This window comes from Physcomitrium patens, chromosome 19, assembly GCF_059467195.1.
Source record: "Physcomitrium patens ecotype Gransden chromosome 19, ASM5946719v1, whole genome shotgun sequence".
Lineage (NCBI taxonomy): Eukaryota > Viridiplantae > Streptophyta > Bryopsida > Funariales > Funariaceae > Physcomitrium > Physcomitrium patens.
This window is the reverse complement of record NC_143428.1, coordinates 8,812,050-8,839,448: the sequence shown is the minus strand read 5'-3', so window position 1 is coordinate 8,839,448 and position 27,399 is coordinate 8,812,050. Positions and strand designations below refer to the sequence as shown.

General features: G+C 37.2%; 4 protein-coding genes across 7 annotated transcripts; 3 read left to right on the top strand and 1 right to left on the bottom strand.

The window, feature by feature from the left end:
* The first annotated feature begins 284 nt into the window (after positions 1-284).
* On the top strand, positions 285-3,708 carry LOC112295914 (uncharacterized). Its single transcript, XM_024547951.3, has 6 exons — positions 285-1,245; positions 1,363-1,827; positions 2,155-2,550; positions 2,664-2,717; positions 2,820-3,202; positions 3,335-3,708. Exons 1-6 carry the CDS (start codon positions 1,243-1,245, stop codon positions 3,615-3,617), a joined length of 1,584 nt encoding a protein of 527 aa, XP_024403719.1. The 5' UTR covers positions 285-1,242; the 3' UTR covers positions 3,618-3,708.
* Positions 3,709-9,641: 5,933 nt separating this feature from the next.
* On the top strand, positions 9,642-16,058 carry LOC112296071 (actin-related protein 2/3 complex subunit 1A). Of its 4 annotated transcripts, none has more exons than XM_024548204.3 (18): positions 9,642-9,783; positions 9,974-10,105; positions 10,789-10,860; positions 11,072-11,166; positions 11,511-11,587; positions 11,863-11,957; positions 12,151-12,220; positions 12,447-12,516; positions 12,607-12,680; positions 12,963-13,005; positions 13,294-13,375; positions 13,843-13,931; positions 14,350-14,435; positions 14,638-14,698; positions 14,858-14,946; positions 15,075-15,145; positions 15,300-15,337; positions 15,522-16,058. In XM_024548204.3, the coding sequence occupies exons 3-18, from the start codon at positions 10,791-10,793 to the stop codon at positions 15,750-15,752; spliced, it is 1,341 nt and encodes a 446-aa protein (XP_024403972.1). In that variant the 5' UTR covers positions 9,642-9,783; positions 9,974-10,105; positions 10,789-10,790; the 3' UTR covers positions 15,753-16,058. The 4 variants fall into 4 exon arrangements, with proteins under 4 accessions (XP_024403972.1, XP_024403975.1, XP_024403974.1 ...); XM_024548207.3 differs by having other exon boundaries at positions 15,300-15,376; XM_024548206.3 differs by lacking the exon at positions 9,642-9,783 and having other exon boundaries at positions 9,974-10,151.
* Positions 16,059-16,804: 746 nt separating this feature from the next.
* Positions 16,805-18,314, top strand: LOC112296072 (uncharacterized). Its single transcript, XM_024548208.3, has 3 exons — positions 16,805-16,921; positions 17,492-17,677; positions 17,921-18,314. The coding sequence occupies exons 2-3, from the start codon at positions 17,508-17,510 to the stop codon at positions 18,153-18,155; spliced, it is 405 nt and encodes a 134-aa protein (XP_024403976.1). The 5' UTR covers positions 16,805-16,921; positions 17,492-17,507; the 3' UTR covers positions 18,156-18,314.
* Positions 18,315-20,254: 1,940 nt separating this feature from the next.
* Positions 20,255-22,701, bottom strand: LOC112272655 (fructose-1,6-bisphosphatase, chloroplastic). Its single transcript, XM_024500631.3, has 4 exons — positions 22,098-22,701; positions 21,571-21,795; positions 20,930-21,436; positions 20,255-20,795 (listed from the first exon to the last, which is right to left on the bottom strand). Exons 1-4 carry the CDS (start codon positions 22,557-22,559, stop codon positions 20,721-20,723), a joined length of 1,269 nt encoding a protein of 422 aa, XP_024356399.1. The 5' UTR covers positions 22,560-22,701; the 3' UTR covers positions 20,255-20,720.
* Between the last annotated feature and the right edge of the window lie 4,698 nt (positions 22,702-27,399).

Genomic DNA, 27,399 nt, shown 5'->3' with positions numbered 1-27,399 from the left:
AAATTAGTGCCCGAAGTGTTTGTAGACTTATCCTGAAACTATCCGCTATTCCTGCTCTACATTCTAGGTGGTATGGCCAGCAGCATAAAAAAATTTAACCATTTGCTGGCCGTCACAGTAGTTGTTCGTTTGTTGCCGCACCATATTACTGGGTTCATGTCCTGGCAGTGGAACTGAGATGTCGGTGGTGGCGCCAAGTCCTCCCTGGGACATGGGCCCAGGACTCTGTTGTCGTGTTGAAAAATACTATGGTCGAGCCAGATACATAAACTGGAGGATGGCGACTTCCCCGGGGCTTGAGATGGCATGCGCTCTCCCCATGTCGCCCATGTTCCGCCCATACTTCACGCCAGCCGTCGTGCTGGCTTGTACGATTAGTAATCTCCGTGGAATCGAACACTGCTGCAATGACAACTCACCACCATGTTCAAGCTACGACCAAGTGCTATCATCTCTGCGTTGCTCGTTTCCCGTTGTCGGAGTTTTGTGTCTATGATCAATGTCTCCAGCCCGGAAGGAGTCGAGTTGTATCGTGGAACTTATTCGATATGTGATTACTTCGCATATCGCTAACATTCGGTTTGATACTACACGTAGTGTGTTGGGGTGGTCTAGTGAAGGCTGCAAATTCAGTCGACGCATCGATCGAAGTGCCCTCAACTGAATCGGATCAGTGATGATGATGTTGCGTTTGCAGTGCTCCTGCCAATCGTTGCTATAAATATTCTGATTTCTTCTGAGTTTTTAATTTTTTTTCTCGTGCTGAATCAGTGTTCCTTCGAGTTTATCAGAAGTGGGGGTGCAACACCAGTAAAACTCTAATTGTGTGATCATGATCAAGCCGCGACCGCTGCACTGCTTGAGATTCTTGGAGTTCAGTGGTAATCACTCGTATGCAGGTCTCGATACCAGAGTCCGATCTCTCAGTCGCGTGTTAGACCCTCTTTCAATGTGACGAGTAATTCTCCTTAGCAAACTGGGTTGTTAAGCAGGATATATTAGAATCGAGCACGTAGATACTTCGGGAAAGGTTAAAGGAATGATTTGGAAGATTGGTTCCGTAGAAGCAGAACATGAAACACCAGGGGTCTTCTGAATATGGTGTCGACAATCCGCTGCCGGAGGGTGCTTCAGCGGATATCTGCCTAGTGCGGAGAGTCTTGTAAAGTCTGATGTATGAACTGAAGAGAGGATCATCTCTAATTCCAAGAGGGAGTCCTCTGTTTTTTTCTGACATTTTTGATGGTGAGCCTTCGGACATCTGATCCTAGTGATAATGTGTCAGTGATCGAGATTCTGCTGCTGTTATGGCCATACACTGCAATGCAATTAATTCACACCTTTCAATCTGGGTGTCAACAGGGAAGAGAAACAGGAAAGAGAAAAATCGGCGAAGCTGAACCGCTGAAGCTGCCGGTAGCAAGTTCTATGCTGCCTCCTGTAGCAGTCGACAGGTTCGGCGTCATAAATGTTCTCAACACTGACAAGTTTGGTGCTCTTCGAGTCCTGGGAGAAAGTAGACCTAACGTCTGCCGCCGCATTAATAACACGGAAGAGTCCAGTACAGGATCCTTGACCTCATTCTTGCAGAATATGCAGGGTGGAAAGGATTGGCAACGCGTAGATGCGATCCTTTCTACAGATGGTGAATCTACTATGAGCAACAACGCATCTGAAGGTGTAGAAAACGAAGGAACCAGCTCACATCTATACGATCCATCATCTCAATTTTCTGCACCTCTCTGTAGCACTATTCAAGAGAGAACGTCTAATAGCAGTGGAGCTGGTCGACTACCCACAATGCGTTTCTGTCCACCTCCAAATCATGTGAGTGATCTGAGCACTTCAAGCCAAACTGTCTATTATATTTCCCGGTCTAGGTGATGCGAGAGGTTAAAGTAGAATCCAAGAAATTTAATCGACTGTATAGAATAGACTAACAAAATTCGAATCATCAAGCATAACTCGAGTGACCCGGATCGAGATAGCAATGGCTTTCAGCTGACACGAAGGTAGGGGTCCCAAGCAGTTATGTAGTTAAATTTATGATCGAATGAACGCCATCCACAGGGCCGATTGGTTTCGCTTGCTATGGGCAATTCTGAAACTGCATTTGAACCGACTTATTCATTCGTGGATTCTGGTCTTTGTCAGAATGCTGAAGGCATGCAAAGGGAATCTGGACTCTCTCCAAATGGACTTACAAATCTCAGTGCGGCAGGGCATAGCTCTGACCGCAGAACCAACTCTGGATCTTTTCACCCAAGTCACGAATCTAGGTACTCAGAATCTGATCCCCCCAGGGCAGCTGCGTCCCTGCCTCCACCCACTGTGCGTTCAAACGTCGGCAGTACTGCACTGACATCTGCAGATTCAGTGGACGATCAGAAAGTCCCCACCTCTCCATTCATTGTGGCAGAAACCCTCACCAGGCAATCCCAAGATTCTACCAATTCAAATCCTGCCTCCGCGAGGTTTAGTTACAGATTTGCCTCTTCGGGTCTACAAGCTTCCTTACTTGAGCGTATGGAACAGCGGCAGAGAGAGCAGGTGGGAGACCATCTCACAACCAAGCTTGGCATTTGAATACCTGAGCAATACGTCAAGCTGAGTATGTACTGATTAGGTGAAGATCCATTGTGGTTGGTATTGTGGCGGGGCAGGATGATCAATCACACCGAGCAGATCCTCGATGTGGTCATGTCATATCACCAGAGGTTAGTCTTGGGCGCTCATTCACATTCACACTGAATTTGGTGGACGCAGTCGCAAATTCGCAATTGGTAATCAACATTAATATGTGAATCATCCATACGCAGGACTTAATATGGGGGAGTGTGAAGCAGTACTGTGGCATGGTGTTAGATAAAGAAACCAAGACTCTTCTTGGAACTGCTATTCTTGTCATACCTCAAGACCAGCAGCTGGCGCAGCAAGGATCCCCTTTTCCCAAATCAGCCTGGGTGACATGTGTGAAAGTAGTGGAAGGCCGCGCAGAGGTCCTCATTAAGAACAGCAAAGGTGCCATCCATGTGGCGCAGCTCCTGCTTACCAGCACTGCTCTGGGTTTAGCACTTTTCAGCGTGCATGTTTGGCCAGGAACTTTCGCGTTGGCCTTCTTGAGAAGAGTCTCTGGACCCAGTCGTCTCCCCCACCGACTCTTTGTGGACGTCGACAGAAGCGACCGAGTCTACGTTTTAGGGTAATTATCATATCAGGTCACATCAGTGTACCATTGTTACAAATTTCTTACCAAGTCCGTTTCATCACACGTTGAATTAAGTTTGTGTATTGCTCGTGATTCAGTATTGAGTCAGTCATACGGTTGTTGCAGATACGAGGAACCTTGGGAGTCTGAATCCGGAGCCGTTGCTGATGTGAGGGTGCGACCAGGAAGGATTGTTGATGCTGGGAGGAATACAATTGTTGAGATCGACTTCACCACAGGGCAGTTGGGTGGTTCCATAGATTTTCCAGTGGGCTTCAGAGGCGGCTTAGTTGTGCGAGCGGATGGACTTCTAGCAGGGGTAGTAACTGGTGATCTCCTAGCTAATCACAGAACCAAAATCGATTTTTGCACCGCTTTTAATGTCTACTCTCTCCTTGCGGAGCTATAAGAATCTCTTGCAGAAAATGTTGTATGTAGAGAGGATTGTTACACGACGTAATGCAACAAATGGAGCATCAGGGGATTTTTTATTTTTTTAATGGCATTTGTCCATGACTACTTTCGAGTTTCAAACGCGAGAGATCGGTGCTAGGTGTACACTTGAGAAGTTACTGTCACATCCTAAAATCGTGTAATTTTTTCATTTAGAGTGCGAGAGTTGGACCTTTTCCACAATTTTGAAGATTGAGTACATGAAGTGTAGATTGCATACTCAAGGGGGTGGCTCTTCCGAATTTCCGTGATCTTACATACTAATTCAACTCAATCATATCCTACCAATATATTCACAGAGGATGAAGATAATGTCCTTGTACACAATCTTTGCAGGAACTTTCAGTGAGTCGGAACGCCGAATTTCTCTCTTATAATGTAGAATTCAGAATGAATGGTATGTTGCCCAACACACACTCTTCGACACACATTTAACACCTACATGTGAAATTACAAGCAATGTGTCATGCGATATTGTTTTAAGATAACAGCAGTAGTTGTTGGAAAGAAAACGCTATTTTCAGTGTTTCTACACCAGTAACCTCCTAAAAATGTGCCTGCATGACTAAATCATAAATCAGCAGCTCCGATATCCTCTACAAAACATAAGCACTTCTTTCAAGCATTATTAATTGTGTAAAGACTACCTAATTACGACTGCAATAACTAGGATGAGGTACCTTTGAGTTGGCTGGCTTCTTATGTTGCAAGAGTAAGTAAGAAATGGGTGTTTTCTCTACAATTTCTCCTGCCTCTTGAACAGAGCCTTTCACACCTAACTTGACAGCAGTGTAGGCAACTCACTCAACTATCACTTCGCTGAGGTAAATCATAGCACTATTGCCTATCAACTGTAATAAATAATCTTGCAATAAACTTATTATATTATTACATCTTAAATAATCTTGCAATAAACTTATTATATATTATTATCTAATTTAGACCATTTATTATATTTCTCTATAAAGAATTAAATGGATGCAAGTAATAGACATTACTAGAAATTAATTTTGTCTTTACTTGTGTATGTTGTCAATTTTGTTGGTTCTTAAACTAGTGTTTATTAAGTAGTGTATTTAATAACAAGGTATGGAATATGTTGTAGTCACTACATCTAAATAAGGATATTGATGCAAATCATATATGTTTTTAATTTTAAGGATTAAAATATTAAGTTTTTAGATTTAGATTTTAGAATTATAGGTTGAAATTTTTGGCTTATAAGTTTATACACTTTAATTTTATACTTATAAAATTAATTTTTTAACAAGAATATATTTAGTGAGTTTTTGAATTTGTTATCTTTTTTATTTTATATTCTTAAGAAACAATTGTATAATAAATTTTTTTTGAAAGTTTTTAGATTGCTTAATGTTGAGGATTTGGCTTATTTGGTTTCTGAGTTAATATTATAAATATCTAGTTTTTAAATTTTTTGATATGATATACATCTTTATTTTGAGATCCACTAATCTCATAGTAGATTTGAATAAGATTTTGATTTTATTCAAATCAGTTTAGAAATTGGTTTTTATTCAAAATTTCACCTACAAATCTATAAATTTTTACTAAAACGTTTTCTATTGAATCCAAAAAATTCTCCAACATGTAAATCCAATTTATTTCTCAAACAACAAAGTCGTCAAAATCCAACTCTAATTTTGTGTAGCTCTCACAAAGTCATTGCAAACTCAAAACCTTCAAAATCAATTATCATATAAATCTCTTTAAGCTTGCTTTGTATTCTTGCTCTTCAATCAAATCTAAAACTTTGCATTTTTTGTAGGTGTATAATTGTATGGCTTGGGATATGGTTTCAATTCTAACTTACAACTAGTCTTTCTAATGTATCAATCAAAGGTTTTTACATGTAAAGTTTTGCTAGAAACTATCATTTATTTTCACTTAGAGATTCTTGTAGTATTATTTTTTTTTTTATCTATTTTGTTTGTTTGTTTGTTTGTTTTTTTTTTTTTTTTTTTTTTTGTTTATGGCTCTAAAAAGTAAGTAAAACTTCTTTTAATGAAAAATGACAACATATACACTATTTTTCTACTTCTTCTTATCTTTTATCTATTATTTCTAAAAGAATTTTCTACTATATTTTTAATAAAGTCATTTTAGATTATTTGTCTTTATATACTCTTTCACATGATTTCCATATTACAAACATTACCATTAATATTTTATTTTGTAAGTAATTATTAGAATGACACAATTTAAAATAGAACAATGGTTAGATTTCTTAATTATTAAGCCAACTACTTTAGCATATAAAACAAAGCTAAAAAAGTATAAACTTCATTTATAGAATAATTTGGCAAACTTGGCACAAATTCTTAATCTACACACATTTAATTCCTCTTGCATAGCCCAATTGATGAAGCTCTCAATTCTATGTATTCTAATTGAGAGATATAAATAAAAAAATCATTTGTCATTCACAATACTCTCACTCAACCAGAGCAAAGCAATGCTTCAAAATTATTCCAAATGACTTAAAAAGATAAAAATAAAATAATCTTCATATAATAATTAATGAAGTCAAGTCATTCCATGAATCCTTAAGCAAAACCAATGAATTATATAAGAATACTTTGTTGTCATGGAAAAACATTGAGACTCTTTAATTTCTATATATAATCAAATTTTCTCAACATATTTTTATAATCATGGAATCTTTAATAGTTTAGAATTCTATTTTTAAACAAAATACAATTTATTCGAAGGAATTGTAGGTAATTTATAAGTACGAATATTGAAATTATGATAAAAATGTGTTTTAGGATCTAACTTATGATGAAATGCGATGATTGAAAGATTTGACAGGCTTAAATATTTAACCAATTAATTAACTAGATAGATCAAAGTTGTAATTAATTAACCACTAAAATCTAATTAATAATTAATTGGGCCCTTAATTGATTCCATCATCATTTCAATTCATGGTCTTTCAAGGTGGTTGTGTCTACACCATAAATTCAATGTTTGTTGTTTTTGTAGAACTGCTACATAATGTCAACTTTGGATGTGGTTATGTGTACTATGTTATAAATAGTCCTAGATCTGCATTAAATCATAAACAAAAGATGATCTTATAGAAGAACAAAACCAAGGTCAATCTACTTGGAAATTATTACAAATGGTTTTCTTGATATTACAATTTAAGATGTGGACTTGATTCTAAATGTTCAAAAACCACAGATTGATCATTGCACCTTGATGTGGTATTCTCCAAGCACTCTGTTATTAGAATATTGACAAATATGTAATAGAGAAAGGCACACACTAATATTCTCTTCTACCCTTGTCTTGACTTGTTCTTGTGATGCAGGCAGTACCTAGACTGTATCACAAGTATGATACAGGAAGCTAATTTTAGCCTCACCTTCTAAATAAATCTGCATCAATTGTGGAGTACGTTGACTAAATTACTTAATTTTGCTCTTGTTATTTTCAGATATGACCAACAATGATCGCTATGAAACTAAAAACAACTTTTGCACTCAACCATGGATGGTGTAACAACTCGAACTGTCATAAGCTGGATGCTGCAACAAATGAGTGTCAGGGATGTCTGTAGCAATGCGTGTTTTCTTTTTCAACAGATTGGCTTACTGGGAGTCTACACAAGTGGATGCGTTGGTACAAGCACTAACATCTAGAATAATTTCTCTCCCCACACTTTCAACTAAACTTGTAGAGATTGAATGTTCATACTGTGTAAGAAAGTTTAGCATGACTTGTGAATATGTAATTGCGTCGCTTTTGGTAGATGGTTTAATGCAAAGGATTCAGCGTTGGCAGAATGATTGTAGGGCTTCCTTCTATCGACTGACACAACTCAAAATCATTTCTTAGCAGAATAACAACAAAATTGAAGAGAACCAAATCAATGGTGATCAAGGCAAAGGATGATGATGGAATTCAAAATATTCAATTTTAAATGTTGACAGTTTGTCAAGGAAGCTGGCAATCTGTGTGAAGAGCCCCACAATGAGTTTGTGTCCCTATTATGCAAACTCTTCAGGAATACTGGCTGCTGTGTGTTCGGAGCAAAACCCTGTGCATTGCAGATCCTGAGAGAGTTTCATGGGACTGTAAATCCTAAGTTGTGACATTCTTCAAAGCACAATTTTGCGGCTAGGTGACTGAGATGACAATGAGTATATAAAAAATTCAGCATTAGAATGAGGGATCTCACCTTGTTTTTCACTGTTTTTAGTTGAACCAGATTCATCAATATCATTCAACTGATCTTCAGATCTCACATATTCTCTTGGGATTGAGTTTATTGAAGTTCAGCCAGCAACCTGAAAGTTCTATCCCCAATGCCGCGACTCTGAAATAAAAAAATTTGGGAAAATTTGAAATCTAGCACTGATTTCTGAGGCATTTGATCCCTTGATTGCGCCAGATCTTCCTCAATCTCTCTTGCTTGGTCAAAATGATGATCCAAGTGGGGATAGCTGACTTGTTTCGCGGTCCCACTCTTCTTGCAGGCTCTGAAGCTCTTTCAGCAATTCTTGCAAATTCTTTCGCAGCTCCGTCTCCATCAGTGTAATTCGATCACATTGCCACTCGAGTTGGGAGCGTTTCACCGCAATTGCCATGTCACGTTTGTCTTGAAAAACCTTGAGCTCTTCAGTTTTCAGCTGGATTTCCCCTTGCAGCTCCATCTCAATCTGGTGAATTTGATCACGCTGATGCTCCTGTTACAAGTGAACTTCCAAGACGGCCTTCTCACGCTCTTCTCGTGCAGTTTGAAGTTCGTTCGTTACTCGCCGCAGCTCCATTTTGAGTCCCATCTCAATCTCATACACCAGGTCACACTGTTGTTCCAGCTATGCATGCTTCTCTGCGATTGCTCTGTCACGCTCCACTTCTGCAACATTGATCTTCTTGAGTGTTCGTTGGAGTTTCCCCTGCAGCTCCATCTCTATCTGGTGCACTTGCTCGTGCTGATGCTTGGATTGCGTTTCCAGTTCTATGCATGCATCATCATGTTGTTTCTTTGCCAAGACGAAGTCTTTCTTGGCTTTCTGAATCTCCATTCGCAACCCCATCTCGACCTTGTGCACTTGATCACATTGCTGCTCCAGTTGCAACTGCCTCCTGCCGATGACGTCATCACCCTTCTTACTTGCAACTTTGAGCTCCTCATTGGTACAACGGAGCTCCATCTCTATCGACCGTATCTGGCTAAATTTTTCACCGAGCTGCATTTGACTTTCTGCAGTGTAGGGGCCACGCTCTCTCTGTGCAACTCGAAGCTCCGATGTTCGGGACTCACACTCCACAACATCACCTCTCTGCTGATCCTGTGTACAGCTCACACTCGGCGTCGTGTTCCCTCCATCTTTCTCCTCTAATCTCAAGGACGGCACTCGAATATGCGTTCTCTGACGAGCAACCTTGCGCTCCAGCGCATTTCTGTACGCTCTTCACAATCAAATTTAACATCTGCTTCAAAAAATGCGTCACTTCTTAATTTAACCCTCACTTACCCCTCATCTTGAACCTCGCAAATCAACTCCTACAATAGGCTTACAATGTGGGGTACTTCGACTAAAGGCCGCCTCCACAAGATCCACATCATTCGCAAACCACGTAGCCGGTGGAACCTCCAGCTCATCAACACCCTACTACCCAACAAACCCTCGCAATAACTTGTCCGTGAATCAGTTTACAATCCCGAATTCAAGCTTGACTCAAAGCTAAACCAAAAAATCACAACGACACAAGCCTTAACGAAATATCCTCCAAAACAGGGAATTGGGCCCTGGCATGTAGCAAAATTTTACAACAGATTCAAGAACCATCGAACGCTCGCATGATTAACTCCTGGGGAAGACAGGATCTGCTACATGCAGTAATGTATTATGACAACAACTTGTGGCAAGCCGGCGCCACCTTCAAATACGTACAGTCCTGTAGACATATACGTGGTGAAGCACGAAGACTAAACTCTCTCGTGCAGGTTCTGAAGTAACGATTTGGGAGTAATTAAAGGGCTTTCAATTCAAGATACTACGAGAAAATGGAACAATATCACGGCCTCTCGCGTTCCGTTGAATGAAGATTGGCCATTTTCCGGGGTACTGTATGGCTTACAACGACGGGTAATTGCTCTTGTTGCGAACATGAGATTGTGCAGGTTTTCAGTGTTCGTGCCCTGAAAGACCAGGTCGTGAAGTCGTCTAGGGTTCGTTGGCAGTCCGGTTCTCGTTTGACTTTGGACGAGTCATGCCTTATTTTAGACGTTGCGTTGGATGTTTTTCGGTACACATCGTGGGTATCGTCGTGTTTCAGAGTTCGGAGGTGAGGGAGCTAAGAGAGCTCGACGCTTTGACGTGAGGCATTCGCAAGACGCGGGAACATTGTTTTCGGTGCACTGGATCGGTCCGGCCCGTCAAGCAACATTTCATCGCCACTTGTGAGCAGGTGGAATTTTTTGAGCATGAAAGGCTTACTAATTTCTTGAACTGGAGTGAGTCTTCGTTTATCGTCTTGTGATGTGTCTGTTTGTCATATTGCCTCGATTCTGTGCTTTCAGCGGGTCTGCCCTACTTGGAGTATCTTGTAAAACGAGGATTCTGAAAATTTCGGTAGGAACTATGTTGTTTGGTGATTATTTCGAAAAGTTGCATCTTCAGCAGGCAATTTGCGTTGCGCTGTACAGAGGCATATCATAATCGCTAGATAGGCGGAATTTTGCGAAGCAATTGATTTCATTTCTGTTTCAATTCGTGATGGCCTGATGCAGACGCCCAACAATGAGAGAGATTTTTAAGTGAGCTCATTTTTAGTCCTGTTACTAGTGAAGTTTTCGCCGTTGTGTTTAGTGCTCGTTCACAGGGTTTTTGATTTAGTCATGGCAGTTACCGCCTCGTCAAGACAAAGTTTTTGAGACAATTTGGACCTGAAGCCTCTACAGCACCACTATAGAGATGATGGTTTTTTTTCTTTTCTAGTTTTAGTTCATCGTCTCTCAAATGGAATATTGGGAATTTGACGACGTAAGAAGTCCTTTGGGACACCTCGTTTTATAAATAAAGAAAATCGCTGAAAAGTTGCGGAGAACTATGTCTCTTATGACGACTGACTCACTTTTGTGGCTTTTGTAGGCATGGCCGCAGGTGGGGTGCATCAGCTGGCGCAATGCATCACATGCCATGCCTGGAATGCTGATATGTCAAGTACTTGACCACTCCTTTTCTCCACATTCTCAATTTCACAGGCTCCTCTTCAATAGGGTTTGTGATTGCAATAATGACATCACACCTTCGCGGCTGATGTAGTTTTCAGTTTGGCATATGTTGAGTTACTCTTTCAAGTGATTCTCTTTTAGGCTTTTTTCTTGAGGGAAATGGACTTGTGCACCAATTTTGATTTTGTATTGGAATGCAGTGGTCGCTATCTGTCCGAACAATAGCGAGGTCCACATCTACAAAGCCTCAGCATCTCCGGAAGCAGTATGGGAGCGGGTTTATGTTCTTGAGAAGGTACGTGCTTGTTCTCTTCGTGAGAACGATAAGCTTTAAGTCTGCAAGCCACCAACACTGGAGAACGCTTGCAGAACACCATTGTGGCTGATGCAAATCTTTTTAAAGTCTAGTAACTTTTGGCTTCTGAACCAGTGAAATAGACAGAGGGTATTTGAAACTCGTTTGAGGCATGTTGGTTGTTTCGGTTTTGCAGTTAAGGTAACTCGAATCCTTGGCATTAGAACCTAATAGATTCAAATTGTAATTATTAGGAAGCGTTTGATTATTGATAGGTTTCAAATAGATTGTTTTTACTAACTTCAGTTGGTTTTCTTGGCTGCGTTGTATGTACATTGGTGCAGCACGAGCAATTGGTTACGGGCATCGATTGGGCACCTAAGAGCAATAGAATTGTTACCTGCTCTCATGACCGAAATTCGTAAGTACATGTAGTTATTTTGATGGACATGACAGTTGTATGATGTTGCTAGCACAAGAACTTCTGTATTCTTGAATGGACTACATATTTCCTTTTTGGAAATCATATAAATAGGAAATTATTTTTGACCTCCAGTGTTTTGAATATTCTGATGAATGTCCTCTGCACGTGGGAATTTGACATCAAGGAGGAGACTATATGTAGGGCGTACATGCTAATTTTTGCATAGCATTTTATCCCATTTCAGTCATTGATGTCGACTGTCGTTGGTACAGATATGTGTGGTCACTAGAAGATGGTGAGTGGCAGCCAACGCTGGTCATCTTGCGTCTAAATCGAGCTGCAACCTCCGTAGAGTGGGGTCCTCAGGGTACACCATTTCATCCTACTTCTTCTTTCATCTGGGTAGCGAATTTACCGCAATACTGACTCTCAATTTTGTAGTGTTGTTCTCGTTCTGTAGAATAATATCACAGGTATTTCGAAAAACTTCCAGGAATGAGCTGACGTGTATAGATTGCAGTTTCACAAGCAGTTGTGGATATCTTTCCTTTCGTACGCAGAAAATAAATTTGCTGTGGGAAGCAGTGCCAAGACTGTTTGTGTATGCTACTATGAAGAGGACAACAACTGGTATCTTTTAGCTTTAGTTTTTTATTTGATGCAGGACCCTTTACATCTTGTTTCTTCTGAAGCCTTTGAAGTTATTATTGTCATTTGATTGATTTGTGAATCTAGGAAAGAGCCATGTAATTGTAATTGGCCATTTTAAATTTCTTCATGAAATGTTTTTGGCATTAACATGGGTACAAAGACTGGTATCTTGTGTCTGGAGGTAATCTATTTTGTTCTCATGCAGGTGGGTGAGCAAGCTAATAAGAAAGAAGCATCATTCCACTATTACGAGTGTATCCTGGCATCCAAATAATGTACTCTTTCCTATCATCACCTGTGCCATCAATTTGTGGTTTCATATTTACTTTGATTCTTCTAATTTTTATTGGGCACTTCATATGTAGGTTCTGTTGGCCACAACATCGACAGATAGCAAGTGTCGAATTTTTTCCGCGTTCATTAAAGGAGTTGATGCGCGGTTAGCTAATGCTCTGACCTTCTAATCAAATCTCTAGATGAAAAAACATTTAATAAAATTACTACCGAGGTCCTGGTATTGCTTTTGAAGGATTAAATAGCTGATGAGAAGCTTGAAAGTTTAAATAAAATTATAGTTTACATGCAATCTAATTGAAAAGTGAGATATGCTAGAATACCGTAGGTTAAATTCTAATATGTTTCATTATACATGGATGTAAATGGTATGTAGTTCACATTACGTTATATTCCATACTGATAATGATTTGTTTGGATGTGTCAGAAAAGATGGAACGACAGCATTCGGTGACGTCAAATTTGGAGAGGTGTGCTGTGTTTTCTTCGATACCTTCAAATTTTGTGTTCACCAGTGGCATGTCATTGGTCTCTCTTGGTTTTAGTTTGGGGAATTCCAACGCATTTATGACCACTTAGGGTGTGTGTGTATATGCATTTTAGCATTTTCGATTTACTTATTTGCCTGATGATAAAAAAGGATGGCAGTAAACAAGTTTCTTTGTTTGTAGACAAATGTGCAGTCATCATTCTCTCGCTTCAAGTATTTTAGTCCAAGTATATTTTTTAAATCATGCAATTGTCTTCATGTTTATCAGGAGTTGATTCAGTTGGACCTTGCTTGTGGCTGGGCATTTGGGGTACATTGGTCACCAAGTGGAAATAGCCTGGCCTACGTTGGTGAGTACGGCGTAGTCCTTATGATTCCTTATTCTTTTTCTTTGGTAAATCTGTCAAATAAGGAAACAAGCTGGCAAGATGGCGCTTCTTTGTTATACTAAGATTACCTTGATGTGTGCCCTTTATTACGTTTACTGCTTAGAGGAGTGAAGAATGGTTTTAGTTCTTCAGTTTCTTTCACGTAGGGTACAGGTGCTGTGCATAAACGTCTTTTGGCATTATGCTTTATCGTAGATAGACGAAGTTTCGTATTTCATTGACAGACACTTAATCAAGTTTCCCTGGTGGAAATGGAAGTGATCTACCATTATTCATTGGAAGCATTCGTGGTCAGACATAGGCTGTATCCGAGTTCGTTATCATGTTCCATGTACTTCAGATAAAACTTTGTTGTTTCCAACACGTTGAGTCTGGCATCATCAATGGTCAGTTCTAAGCATGTGCTCATGTGCTTGGTATTGGTGAAGGGCATGATTCGACTATTCACTTTGTCACGGATGTCGGGCCAACCCCAAGTGCGCGCTCTATAAGCTTGCGTCATTTACCCCTGCGTGATGTAGGTCAGCTTTCCCTGACTAGTTTTCTTTATTAAAACTGTCCCTGAATTTAGTCATGAATTTTGCAGACTCTAGAATTTGTCCATTCCGTTTTGTTAGCTAAGCATTAGGGATCCCAACTTGAAGACTACCATGACGTAAATCTTCCAAAATTACAATGGAAATTGGCCATTACTTGCCCGTTCTGGTTTAGTTGTGTCGTTAGTGAGTAAGCGATTGTCAGGTGTCTTCTCTCCTTACTGTGCTTCAGGAGCGCCTCATGAGAGTCGGTTCTTTATTGTCCTGATCGTCATAGGGTCCCCAAATCAGAGAATATTAAAAAAAATCTTTTGCATCATAGGGATTTATTACAGTTAGTATTTGGGATTCGGTCTTGAGATTGTATTTGTGCTCATCACTGTACCTTGTGATTTGCAGATTCTGTTCTTATCAGAGACAAGATTGGTAGCTGGAGGGTTTGATTGTAATCCCATGCTATTTGCATCCGATAAAACTGGTGTTTGGTACATTGCCTAGCACTCTTCTCAAGATTTGAGCGTGACAATAAGATGTAGATGGACTGTTCTTTACAGAGTTTGGTGTGGTCCACCGCTGGCGTCCAACCCTCCTGTTTTGGATGCTAGTGAAGAATTTCCCTTTGATATCTGATGTGGACATGACTGCTCAACATTTTTACTCTTATTCGGCTGTTTCTCTGAATTGTAGGGAATTTATTGCTTTCCTGGACGAGGTGAAACCTCCTGCGGAGGCTAAATCTGATACTCTGGTACAAGACTATGGGAACTTGTTTTCACTTCGTGAGCTTCATTACGGGATCTTTTTATCCTGCATATGTCCGCATATGATTATGGGCGTTGTCATGTATTTTCTGTGAAAAGTCCTGGGTTAATGAAGGTTTTGTGATTATCCTCTACTTTGAGTGCAGTTTGCTGCAGCTAAGGGTAAGTTCAAGTGGCTGGGTAGTGAGCTTTCTGAAGAAAATGCTCCCACAACCACTCATGAAAATTGCATCACGTAAGTCTTACTTAAACGCTCCATCTTTTAGTTTGACGAACACAAGCATATGATTGGTTTTTTGGACTACGCGGCAAGTACAAGAATTGTGAGTAATCATCATGTGACAAAGTTGCTCGATATCGCAGGATGATTCGTTCTCTTGTGCCCTTTTCAGAAAGAAACTCAGAAAAGTCTATTGAAGTGTTCAGCACATCAGGTACTGTAATAAAATTAGCTTAAGCTTACATAATTCGCATTTGATAAGCAAAATTGAAAAATGAAAATAAAAAATCATTATTATTCGTTTTTACGGATATCTCCTTACTTAACTAATACTATTGTCGTATGTGCTCTTTGAAATCTTTGTGCAGGTTTAGATGGCAGGATAGTCATCTGGGACTTGAACAACGTGGGTGACGGTTTTGCTAGACTTCGCTTATGATATGAGGTGTTGTTTTTTTGTTTTGTTCCCTTTTTATTTATTTCTTCATTACATTGCAATGTTTGTAGATAATGTGTCGGATCTTGTTTTCTTTTGTCGTATTATAGTCTTTTCTGAATCCCTAACCGCGTCTTAACTTGAGAGTCTGCAGTCAAACAAGGGATGGAGCAAGCAGTGGATACCACCCGTGGAGGAAGCCAAAAAGGTTTTAGAGAGGCTGAAGAGCTGCATCAAGCCCGAAGCAGTTGAGGAAGCAGTTGAGAAACTCAAGTCCAGTGTGCTCCCACAAGCAGAGGAAGCGAAGAAAACACTCGTGCGATTGAAGTCGAGTGTCATTGAGTATGTTGAGCAAGTGCCACAGAGCTCGGAGTTGCATGATTAGGCCGAGTTTCGTAGTACTGCTTGTTTTGCGCTCGACTGTAGTGGTGATTGTTTAGGATATCGACTTCCATGATGAAGATGCTGCTCTGGTTCTAAGATAAGTCTCACATCTCCGAACAGGTTCATGAAAAATGGTTCCTTCAGCCTCTGGAGCTGTGCGTGTCTGGTTTGTATCATTCAAATTACAATCCCTCGCCGCGCTAGTTCCTATTACCAGCTAGTAGAATATCCCCTGTTTTGTGTACTACCATATGGAATGTTGCAATGGCAACTTAAGTTCACTTAAATCGAATCATTTTCATCGAAATGAGTAATTAAATGTAGTGCCTTGATATTGTCGTTTGTGAATTTCTTCTGTTTTTTTCAATCAAGGCATAGAATTTCGTTTCCAGGATTAGAAATAGTCATGCTCAAACAAGTCAAATAAATATATGAACAGACCCGGGCGCTTCAGTGGATCATGACTGCACAATTTTCACAAGGATTCAGCTAAATGTGAAGCATTGACGATCGAGTCTCTTTTGCTCATTGCATATCGAAATTAATTTGACAGGGTTAGCATAAACCACGGAAACAAGGAATTTGCGTGTGTAGGGCATGCTTACCTTTGAACTACATTTTTGTCCAGCAGGGAAAGTTATTCAGACACAAATATTGGTGACACATGGCACCATAACTCACCGAAGGAAATAATGACCAAAAAACGTTTTGTTGCCAGCTTACCGAATTTCCCTAACTTTGATTCCTCTAACTAGATGCCAATCTTCGAAGCTCATGCATGTATCAACCCGTGGTTATTGCAAATCATGTGTGCTTTACAATCGTCGATTATAAAGTCTGGCCAGCTCGATTAACTATCAGGGATAACAAGAATAATGGAACTTTACAATCTTCACCGTTTAAGTGAATCAGACGCGCACCCTTCGATGCAAAAGCGCATATGCCAAGTCACATGGAAGATCTGGGCGAACCTCCGCTGTTCTCCACCTCATCACCTCAATCGGATAATGTTATATTGCTCGTGATCCATCGCTGTTCGCAGCATTGCAAGCTTCCTCCCCTATCCATTACCTGTGTTTTCATTCAGTCTTCCTTAAAACTGCAGTTGGTGTGGTAGGTTGCGATCGAGTTCAGGAGCTAGCTATTCAGCTGCGAGTACCGTTCACAGCCGTGAGTGCCTCCTTTGATCCAGCGATTATTGGCATTGATTTGACAGTGTGTGATGTTCAGTTAAACGGCGAATGGACTTGGGAAGTATAATTGCTAACCGTAGGCTTTTTCTTAGTTTGTTCGCCTTCGGTCCAGTTGGCACATTGGTGATTGCTCTAGGCATTTCTTTCGGTCTTTTATTTTAGGAACGGGCGTTCTCTTGTGTATGAAAAAGAAATGAATATGATTTGAAGGTCAACCCAAGAGTGATTTGCAGGAGATGATGGACATTTCCGATTACTCATGACGGTCTTGAATACCATGGTTTTCTGTCGCAATCTTCTGTTAATGTTCACACTAAGTTCAAGATGTTTGACAGAATAGTAAGTGGTTTGTTAGATAGCTTATTTTCTTGGTGTTGAACCGCTGACCCTAGAATCCCAATGTTGAGGTCCTCCTGCAAATGAGGTTGGAGTAGCATATGTAGGTCGAAGGAGATTCGTACTTTGTGATCTTCGAAGCATTGATTAGGGAATCATCCTTTGCATGTCTTAACATTGATGAGATAGATTACTTCCATTGTGTTGCCAGATTTAAAGCCAAGGCCATGGCTGCAGCAACTCAACTAGCCATGTCTGCGTCTTCATTCCTTTGCCCAACTGCCATCGCCTCGAAGAAGGTTGGATCTAGCAACACACAATATTTTGTCACCCCCACAACCTTAGTCGTGTGTCAGCAAGACAACAAAGAGAGGAAGACCGCAGATGTCTCCCGCAGGTAAAGCCCAACCATTGTTTATCATGTTTCAAAATGCATCAGATACTTGCACTTGAGCCACATTTTCAGTCCATCAGCTATCTCTATCAAGTCTGCGGCGTCTGTTTTGAAGATCCTCTTTCAAATGCTAGTCATCCACTTAGAATCCATCCCCTTTTCAATTTGGAAATCTCTTCACGCCTCCAAATTCTTGCCACTTTTCTTTTCTTTACTTTATCGTCATTTAACAGTATTTCTATGCAGAATATTTGCAGCAGTAGCTACTTCAGTAACAGCCTTGGGCGTATTCGTCCAGCCCGAGGCTCAAGCTAAACGCAACAAGCCAGTAGAGGAGAAAAAGAAGGAGGAGACGGAGGATAAGTCACTCAGTGCTTACGATGCCAGGTTGCTAGCCAATGCCAAGCGCAAAGAAGCCATGAAAGCCAAAATCGATGCCGCAAAAGCTGCGGCGAATCCCATTGCGTCAGCTGAGAAGTAAATGCCGCAAGGCATGTCTGTAATTTGTATGTAGTTTAGTGCTCGGCCCTTATATGTACGAAGCTTTTTCCTGTACACACGCAGGTAAAACTGTAAAATGTATCTGCACAACCGTTGAAATTCAGTTTCCACACTTGCGTGAGGAAGAATGATGAGAAAATCCACGCTTTGCCTGCCTCCATTCTTGGTTTTCTAGAGTCATTACGAGTTGGATGCCCTCTCTAACGTGTAGATCAATGCTTGCACTGTGTCTGTATTTGTGCTTGTTTGTGCATTCGTGCTTTTGGGTTTCTCACAAAACAAACACTTTTGAGGAGCAATTGACATCAGTTATAGAGAACACAACTTAGATTTGTTCTATACTTCAGGCCAATTTGCCTGGGGAAGCGGCTACTGGGCTCCTCCCCTACCGACAAGCCTGCGATGTGTCAGTAGTGACCGTTCGTGGAATTCCTAGTTGCCATGAATAGACCCCAATGTTGGTGTGTTAAGCCAAATTCACAAGGTGTGCAGGACAAGAGAAATGTTAATGAATGTAATTCTAATAGCTTGCAAAAAATGATCTAAGATATAGATAGATCACTTTAATATTCCTCTTTAAACATTGCCCATTGCAAAAACCTTCTAAAGGAAGAACAAACTAGAAAGAAAATAAACAATAGAAGTTGAATGGTTTATTAGCAACATAATCTTGGAGTTTATAAATCCGAGAGCAAGGGTTGTTGATAAATCAAGGCATAATTGAAATAATATATTTTTTATTTTTATTTTTATTATTTTTCCCCCTATCCAATAAATTATCAATTTTTTAATGTTATTTTAATAAAAATAGAATACCATTATTATTATTACACTAAAAAGACACATACATACATGCATGCATACATACATACATGCTTATGAGGAACACCATTGGATGGAAAAGTTTTATTTGAAAAACCGGACTTAAAATGCTTTCTTGTTATTAGAAATAATGACATTTAACTTAGACGAAAAAGAATATTAGAAAATAATAGTAAAGAGAAGTAAAGAATAATAGAGATTGGTCGTAAATTAATTTGTTTCTGTGGTAGAGTAATGAAGTACCCAGCCATAGTTTTGAGTTTTTTACAGTTTACACAAAAAAAAATCAAATTATGTGTAAAAAAATTCATTTAAATTTAGTGGCATGCAAAAATTTCATTCTGAGCGAGACAAAAATTACTAATCATGAACACCCTAGATAGAAAGCAAAAAAAAAAAAAAAAAAAACAAAACAAAACAAAACAAAAAAAAACAAAACCAAACAAACAAACTGTACACGGGTATACACTCCTTTTGAGAAAGAAAACTACATTATTTTATTTTATTATTGTATTTGCGATTAAATACCTTTAGAAAAATTCAGCCAGATTATTCATGGACAGCATTTTTGAAAACTATGTTAAATATATTTACATTAGATATATATTCATGTTCATATATTTATTTAGATAGGGTACTAAGAAAATAAATGTCCAATGCGTAGGGGATGTTGGTGTCATTGGCTAATACTATGATGGTAATATCAATATCCTAAAGGCATACACGCATGCATATATCTTGCAAAGACATTTTCTGAGACCAATACATCAAGTTTCGAGCGAATCCAATAATAATAAATCAATATATGAAAGAAATTTTCAACCAACCTGCAAAGTGTATCTCTGTTACTGTAACAAATCGCTTTTCAACATTTTTTTTGTTCGGGTTTCATGTCATGCATTCGAAGTTGTTATTGCTTACATATTCAAAAATAATAAGAATAGAAATAAAAACCGGAATTTTGAAGCTTCTAATCATATGTAAGTATTAAGAACATTAAAGATTAATGTTAAATATTACATTAAATATTAAAGATTAACATTAAATATTAAGAACATTAAAGGTTTGGTAATTTTTTTTTTTGTATGAACCTAATTCTCATGTTAACTTTACAATGCACACAAAGTCAAAATTTGCAAGGTAAAACATGTCTTATGCAAAAGAAAAACACCAAGATATCATCATATTACAAAATAACCAATAAAACTGATATCAAGATCAAGTTTGAGAAATGTTTAGGAACCAAAAAAATAAAAATAAATAAAAAATAAAAAATAAAATTAAGAAATTAATTAATATTAACTTTGGCGACATGGATGTGATAAAAGCAAAAGAAACTAGAACAAAAACTACAGAAAGTCAACGGGCGTGGACCACGGACGAACGGAAGACGAGCGTCTGTCGACGGAGCTGGGGTCTCCAGAACCTCATGCCACATCTGATGTCGCCAAAGTTACCGACAGGAGATTTTCGGCACCGAGTCGGCGGAGACACAGCGGCGAGAGAGAGGGAATTGTAACACATTAGGGACACTAGGACGCATGCAGGGATTACAGTGCATTTCGACGCGCAACAAAGATCATGTAACCCAATTCGTCGCAGCGCGACCTGGGATCCCAGCGTCGGAGGAGAGATTGATGCTTTTCCGATGGTGCCACGCGCAGGAGACTGATGTGAAGAATTGGTGACATATCCTGAAGGATGCGTAGTTGTGTCGACGAGTTTAAGAGCTGAGGAAGGATTCCAGCTTCTCCACCTCTTCCACACTCCCGACGTAGAGCGGCACCCGTTGGTGAACCTGCAATACGGTATAACGACAATGTCAGGCACCGAAGTGAATGCAGACAGGGTAGAAAACGGAGGACTAAGTGGGTGGGAGGGTGCGAGTGAGAGAGAGAGAGAGAGAGAGGAATGCGAGAGAGATCTGTGTACCTGCTCGGGTTGAATGTCGAGAATTCTCTGGTGGCCATCAGATCCTTTGCCGCCCGCCTGCTCAGCCAAGTAGCTCATGGGAGCGCACTCGTAGAGCAACCTCAGCTTGCCGTTCTTGCTCTTGGAATCCCGAGGGTAGCCGTAGATGCCTCCATAGAGCATTGTCCTGTGGAAGTCTCCTACCAGGCTGCCGATGTAGCGGGCGGAGTATGGCTTTCCCGAGGTACCGGGGTCCTTCAAGCTGTCGACGTACTTCTTGAGGTTGTCATCCCAGAGGGCGTAGTTGCCTTCATTCATGGAATAGATCTTACCAGATTTTGGAATTTGGATGTTGTCGTGCGAGAGGACGAATTCTCCGTAGAGAGGGTCCAGAGTGAAGCCGTAGACTCCATCACCGACTGAGAGAACGAGGATGACGGAGCTCGAGTACATGCAGTACCCGGCGGACAACAAATTGCTCCCTGGTTGACAGACATTGACGACGCAGTTTTCGGCGATCTCATCAATCTGCGTCATCGCATACAATGTTATTAAGAAAGACCGGGGGTTCAAGGTAAATTGATGAAATATATAAGCACATGGTGAGTGATACATCGAACTTGAAGCGTAGGGAAATGACGATGAGAAATTCGAAGTCTTACAGTTGGCTCCTCTCCGAGATTGGTCAGGCATTCCTCGTTGGGCTTGTAGATTCCCCAGATTGACCCCGTGGAAACAGCAGCATCGATGTTGGAAGAGCCGTCAAGAGGGTCGAACACCACAATGTAGTTGCCAGAGTAGCTCTCCTCCACTGCAACCGGGGTGTCTTCTTCCTCAGAAGCGATGATGCCTGTCCGTCCGCTTGAGCGCAGACAGCTTGAGAACACCTGCATTCAAATGAGCACCAATTTTACAAACAGAGGAAGGCAAGTAATCTCGTAGAATCCTAGCGACATGGAGTGTCACACCGCGGTGAACTAGTGTGGTGCGCATTACTACGATTACAGAGAAAGCCGGAGCGAGATTTATTCACTGGAATTCCTCGCTCAGAATAGATTGCTGGGTTAAGCCTACAAGTGTGTGCTTGATAATCTAGCAGAATACAGATAATTGGTGGGGGTTGGAATTTAGAAGGTTGGCAGGATTACGAAGCAAAGCATGTTGCGAACTGGAATGTAGAGAATCGTACCTCGTTCGAAATAACGTCTAGCTTCTTCTGGTCCTCCCCTTGAATGTTAGCAGCTCCTTGCAACCCAGTCATGTTGGAGATGCCAGCCCTCTGCACCAGAGACGCAATTTGCTTGCAAGCCAGGGCGATGCTGGAGAGCACAATGGTGAGCTCGCCATCGATGACGCCCGCCTGCTCTTTCTTCAGCAACCACGTCGTCAGGGTAGTGATGTCATACTGGCTCTTCGCCTGCTGCTTGGGAGCGGCAGTCTCAGCTGCAACGGCGGCCCTCACGGCAACGCTCTTCCTCTGCACGCTCACAATCTGTTTCCCAGCTCCGAGTCCGGCCACTGAGCCATGCAGCGACGATCCTGCCACTGAGAGACAAGTTTTGGTGGACGCCGGGCTCCGTGACGAAGTCTCGCAGCTGGAAGCCGGGGCTATGGCAAGGGTGGCAGAGAGAATCGCTTGTGTGGTCGCCATAGCTGCTTCAGCTCCTCGACAACGCACAAAGCAAGAAGGAATTCGACTCTCAATACACAATCACACACAAACACACACACACACTTACTACACCACCACCACCACAACCACCACTTGGCTGGTATCAATTACATCGAGACTGTGGGGTGGACATGGATCGAAACACCGAGGAATGAAAAAACTTATCCACAAACCCATTCAGGTTCTAAGAGATTTGGGCCTCTGAATCCCAGAACCAGGATGTTGCGATGGATTGCTCATCGCTCTCTCCAAGCTGCCCATTGACTTCACACCATTCTCACGGTGCCACTCAGATATTCATCTCCTGGCTGGATGGAGAGTGCACATTCGGCAATGACAATCTTCCGCCTTTTTTGTATCCTTCCAGATATTATCAAATTTATAAATAAAATATATATAAAAAAATAAACGATATCCTACTGATGGGATTTTTTTTTCTCTCACTTTCTTCCTCTTTTTGCTGCTCTACCGTTTCATAGTTCTCGGCTATTTCATGTAAGTTTGGTGAAGTGGCTGGTGATTTTGTTGCATGGGTTGTATTCTTTGTTGAGGAATGAATGATTTTATATATATATATATATATATATATATTGTCTTGGGATTGCCCCATCAGAGGCTTTTAGTGGTTTATTATCTTTAACATGATTTTGGGAAAAAATAGGTGTTGAAGAATTGCATAAAAGTCATCCAATATATACTCTGTAAAGTTTTAAGATCTTCCATAATTCTGTCTCTTATGGCATAGGTTTATAAAATTATTTTTTGAATAAGAAACGTTCCTTTTTCAATTTTTGTTTGATGAATTTCACAATATTGCAATCAGAAAAAAGCTGAGATTTGGGCTTTTGAATGTTTGACATAGCACAAATGTGTTTGTGTGTATGTTTCTTTTTACTTTATTCTTTTCACTTCAGTATTGGTGCACCAAATCCTTAAACAAAAGCTTCTAAGTTTAATTGTTTACATCAGAATTTCTTCTTCTTCTTCTTCAGTTGTTTGTCTTCTACATGTTTTTAAGTTTAAAATAGTCATGATTTAAGACACAATCTATTTAACAAATCAATTCATAAATCAATTTTTTCTTGATTATTATACTCTTTAAATGTGCTTGTTTGACCAATATTTATAAAAATATATTATAATTCATTGGAATCTTTGAAATACAAGTGAAGTTGTGTTTATTATTATTATTATTATTATTTTAAAAGTTTTATGGCTATAGTGCACAAAATATATACATTTTGTTTAATAGAATCATGTTATATAAAGAAACATGTTTTATCTACAAATATCAAATACAAAAATTGATGATTTAATTGAAACAGTAACTTCATGCAAGATTGATAAAAATGTAGAAAACAATTATCATATTAAAACACATGAATCAATCAAATAGTTATTACTAAGATGTAAAAAGACTAAGATGCCACAAGAAGAACAAGACCAAAGAGGGTTTTATTATTTTTATTTATTTACACTACTTTTAGGGTTATTACTATTTGCCTAAATTTATACTAATAATTTGTATAAAGAAGTTTTATATAAAATTTCAATTCTCAAATTCTTATCAAAAGCATATAAAAGGTTGCTAAATTATTCTTATTAGAAAAAAAGAAGATTTCATTTTCTTTTTGAACAAACTAAAATCAAATGGTTGTGACAAAAAAATACAAATATTTTAATACAAAAAAAATATCTATTGATTTTTTTTACTGTAATATAAATTTTATAAAAAATATATTCAAATATTATGATTTATTCCGGATAAAATTTTTAAAAAAAATTCAAAGCATCTAATATTTACTTCAAAAATTAAAATAAATGAATAAATAAAAATAAGACAATATGAAAGTGAATTGTAAAAATGTGATATTTATGAAAAATATTTAAATTACTAAAATTAAATATTTTTTCTATACTTAAGATAATTTCTTTTTTTGTAATTCTATTTAAATGAAGCATTTTATATGTCATTTTTAAAATTAATTTTAAAGTTTTAAATTCATAAATTGGGTTGATATTAATTTAAAGATGTGAATATTGAAAACACATCTATAATATTTTTATTTTTAGGATTTTCATAAAGCTTAAAAAAATTATCATTTTATATTGAATACATTTAAATGTTTTTACTTGTATTTTAATGATATTATTTTATCCTTAGAGAAAAAAATATTTATGCAATTGTTGCATAGAAGATTAAAATTTTGATAAATTTTTTTCACAAAATGTTTCTTAAATTATATACTTCTAAATACTATTTTTAACCAAATAATTTATTTTTTAGATAATTTATATTTGAAATTACTTAATAATTTTGAGGATTTTAATTTATTTAATTTATCATTTGAAAAAATAATTTTTTGATAATTTTTTAATACTATTAACTTCAAAAATAAAATTTCATTCACATAAGAATTTTTATATTTTTAAAATATTTTAATAAATCAAAATCTATTCTAACATTAAATATTAAATCATTTATCAAATAAATAGAAATATGGTTTTTTAATATAAAATATAATTTATTATATTATATTTTATTAATTTATAAGTAAAAAATAAAAATAACATTATAATATAATAAAAATGATTAAATAAAAAAATAATTGATATAAAAATATTATAGTTATAAAGATAAAAAATATTATACTTCATAAATACAATTAAAACTAATCTTAACTATAATTAAATAATAAATTTAAAATAAGTAGTTAAATATATCACTTTAATAGTATTAAATTATTTTAAAATATCAATAAATATTTATCAAGCATATAATTTTTTCTAAACTTCCAATGCAAATTTTAACAAAAAATAATTTGACACAACATTAAATGACATGTTATGTTTATATTTCATAATACAAATTACTATTATTATTTTTGTACATACAAGTCTTAATGAATGTTTTTATTTAATATTATTTCCTTTTATTATCAATGTTAAAATTTAAATCATCACATATATTTTTATAAACTAATACAAAATATTATCTTGAAGAAACATGACTACTATTAAATTATTAAATAAAAATCAATTAAATTTTCTTTTTAAATAATATTTTGTTTAAAACTTTGCTTGCAGAGTTTCATTGTATTTTTTAATAATATATTATTTTTTAAAATAATTTTATTTTTAAATTAATTATATTATCTAAAATAGAATATGTAATAATTTCTTTTAAATTCCTATATTTATTGCTATAATATATTTTATAATATGTTGGTATAACTATGATAGATTTGTGTATCACTTAAATAAAAAAAGTTAATAAAAGTATGTAAAAACATGTTAGGTAAATTATATCTTTAAATTATATCTTTTGGTTTTCTTATATGCCATATATTTATTAACACTTCTCCTACAAGTTTTTTCACTACTCAGAAGCCACATTAAAAGAAACCTACAACTTGACTCTTAAGCTACAAGCTTGATTTTTAAATAGCTTCTCAAAGACCTTCTTGGTAGCTAATATATATGGAGGTAAGAATAAGGCTATTCTCAATCTTCTCAACACCTATTTTGTATTTCACTATTGCTTTAAGATGCTCTAACTCTTGGAATTTGGTAAAAATCATTCAGATTTTTTCCTATTTAATATTTACCTCTTTTTTGCTTATTATTATTACTAGTATTTTTCTTTTTTCAATGACACATGAATATATTAAATTTTTGAAATTTATAGAAAAATCTCTAAAAAGAAAATATACTCATGTATCTTGAATAACTTGTCTAAAAAATTAAATCTAGATTATTAAAAATATTATATTATGCATTTATTAATCCATAGAGAAACTATATTTTGTTTTATTTTATTTTTTTTAAGTACCACAACAACCACTTAAGTTTTTGTTATGATGCTTTTTTTTTGGAATCACTTAATTACTACTTTGATGTACAATGATAAGATTCAGTACACTCCTATTATTTTCATTTGAATAACAAATATAATATTCTATTAAAAATACATCTACTAATATATATATATATATATATATATTTATATATTTGGTAATTATCTCAAAATTCCAAAAAAATCAAAAATTTATAAAACATCTATTAGAATTCAGAAATAAAAAATCTAATAAAATTTAGCATATTTCTAAAAACAATTGAGTAAAACATATTAGTTTACATAATAATTTTTTTATTATTTAACATAGAAGAAACTTAAACTAGGTTTTAAAAAATAAATGAACATTTAAAATAATATAAAAGTTATTCTTGTATTTAAAATTTTAATACTTTTTATCTATCACAATTTTTTTTTTCTTAAAAACTAATAATATTCTTCTACTATGGAAACCTTTATCTTTATAAAGTTAAAATTATAGCTTTATCTACACATATAATAAATGCTCGTTATGTTATTCATAATGTATCTAAAAATTTATTTATTATTACATTTTATTTTAAACTTCTAAATTTATAAGTTTTTTTCAAATCAATTTTTATTTATTTTATAATTTAAACTCTACATGATATATAAAATCCACAAATATACCTTTATATTGATCCAAAAAAGCTTGTATAAAAGTGTAGAATACGTAGTTATTTTCAGAATGTAGATATCTAGTGTATAGTGTAAACAGGGATAGATAACTGTTGAAAAGGTGGTTCAGCAGATAGAATGGATGAATAGTCAGGAAAAGTAGTTATCATCTATAGTATAGGAGTTGGTATCTTAGGGTAGTATAAGGAGGATGGGAGAGGAGAAGAAAATGCCAAACTATGATAGTACTGAGCTGGGGATAAGCTTGATGCTATCTCTTCTTCTTAGTTTTCTTGTTTCTTTTGTGTTAGTGTTGATTCTAGT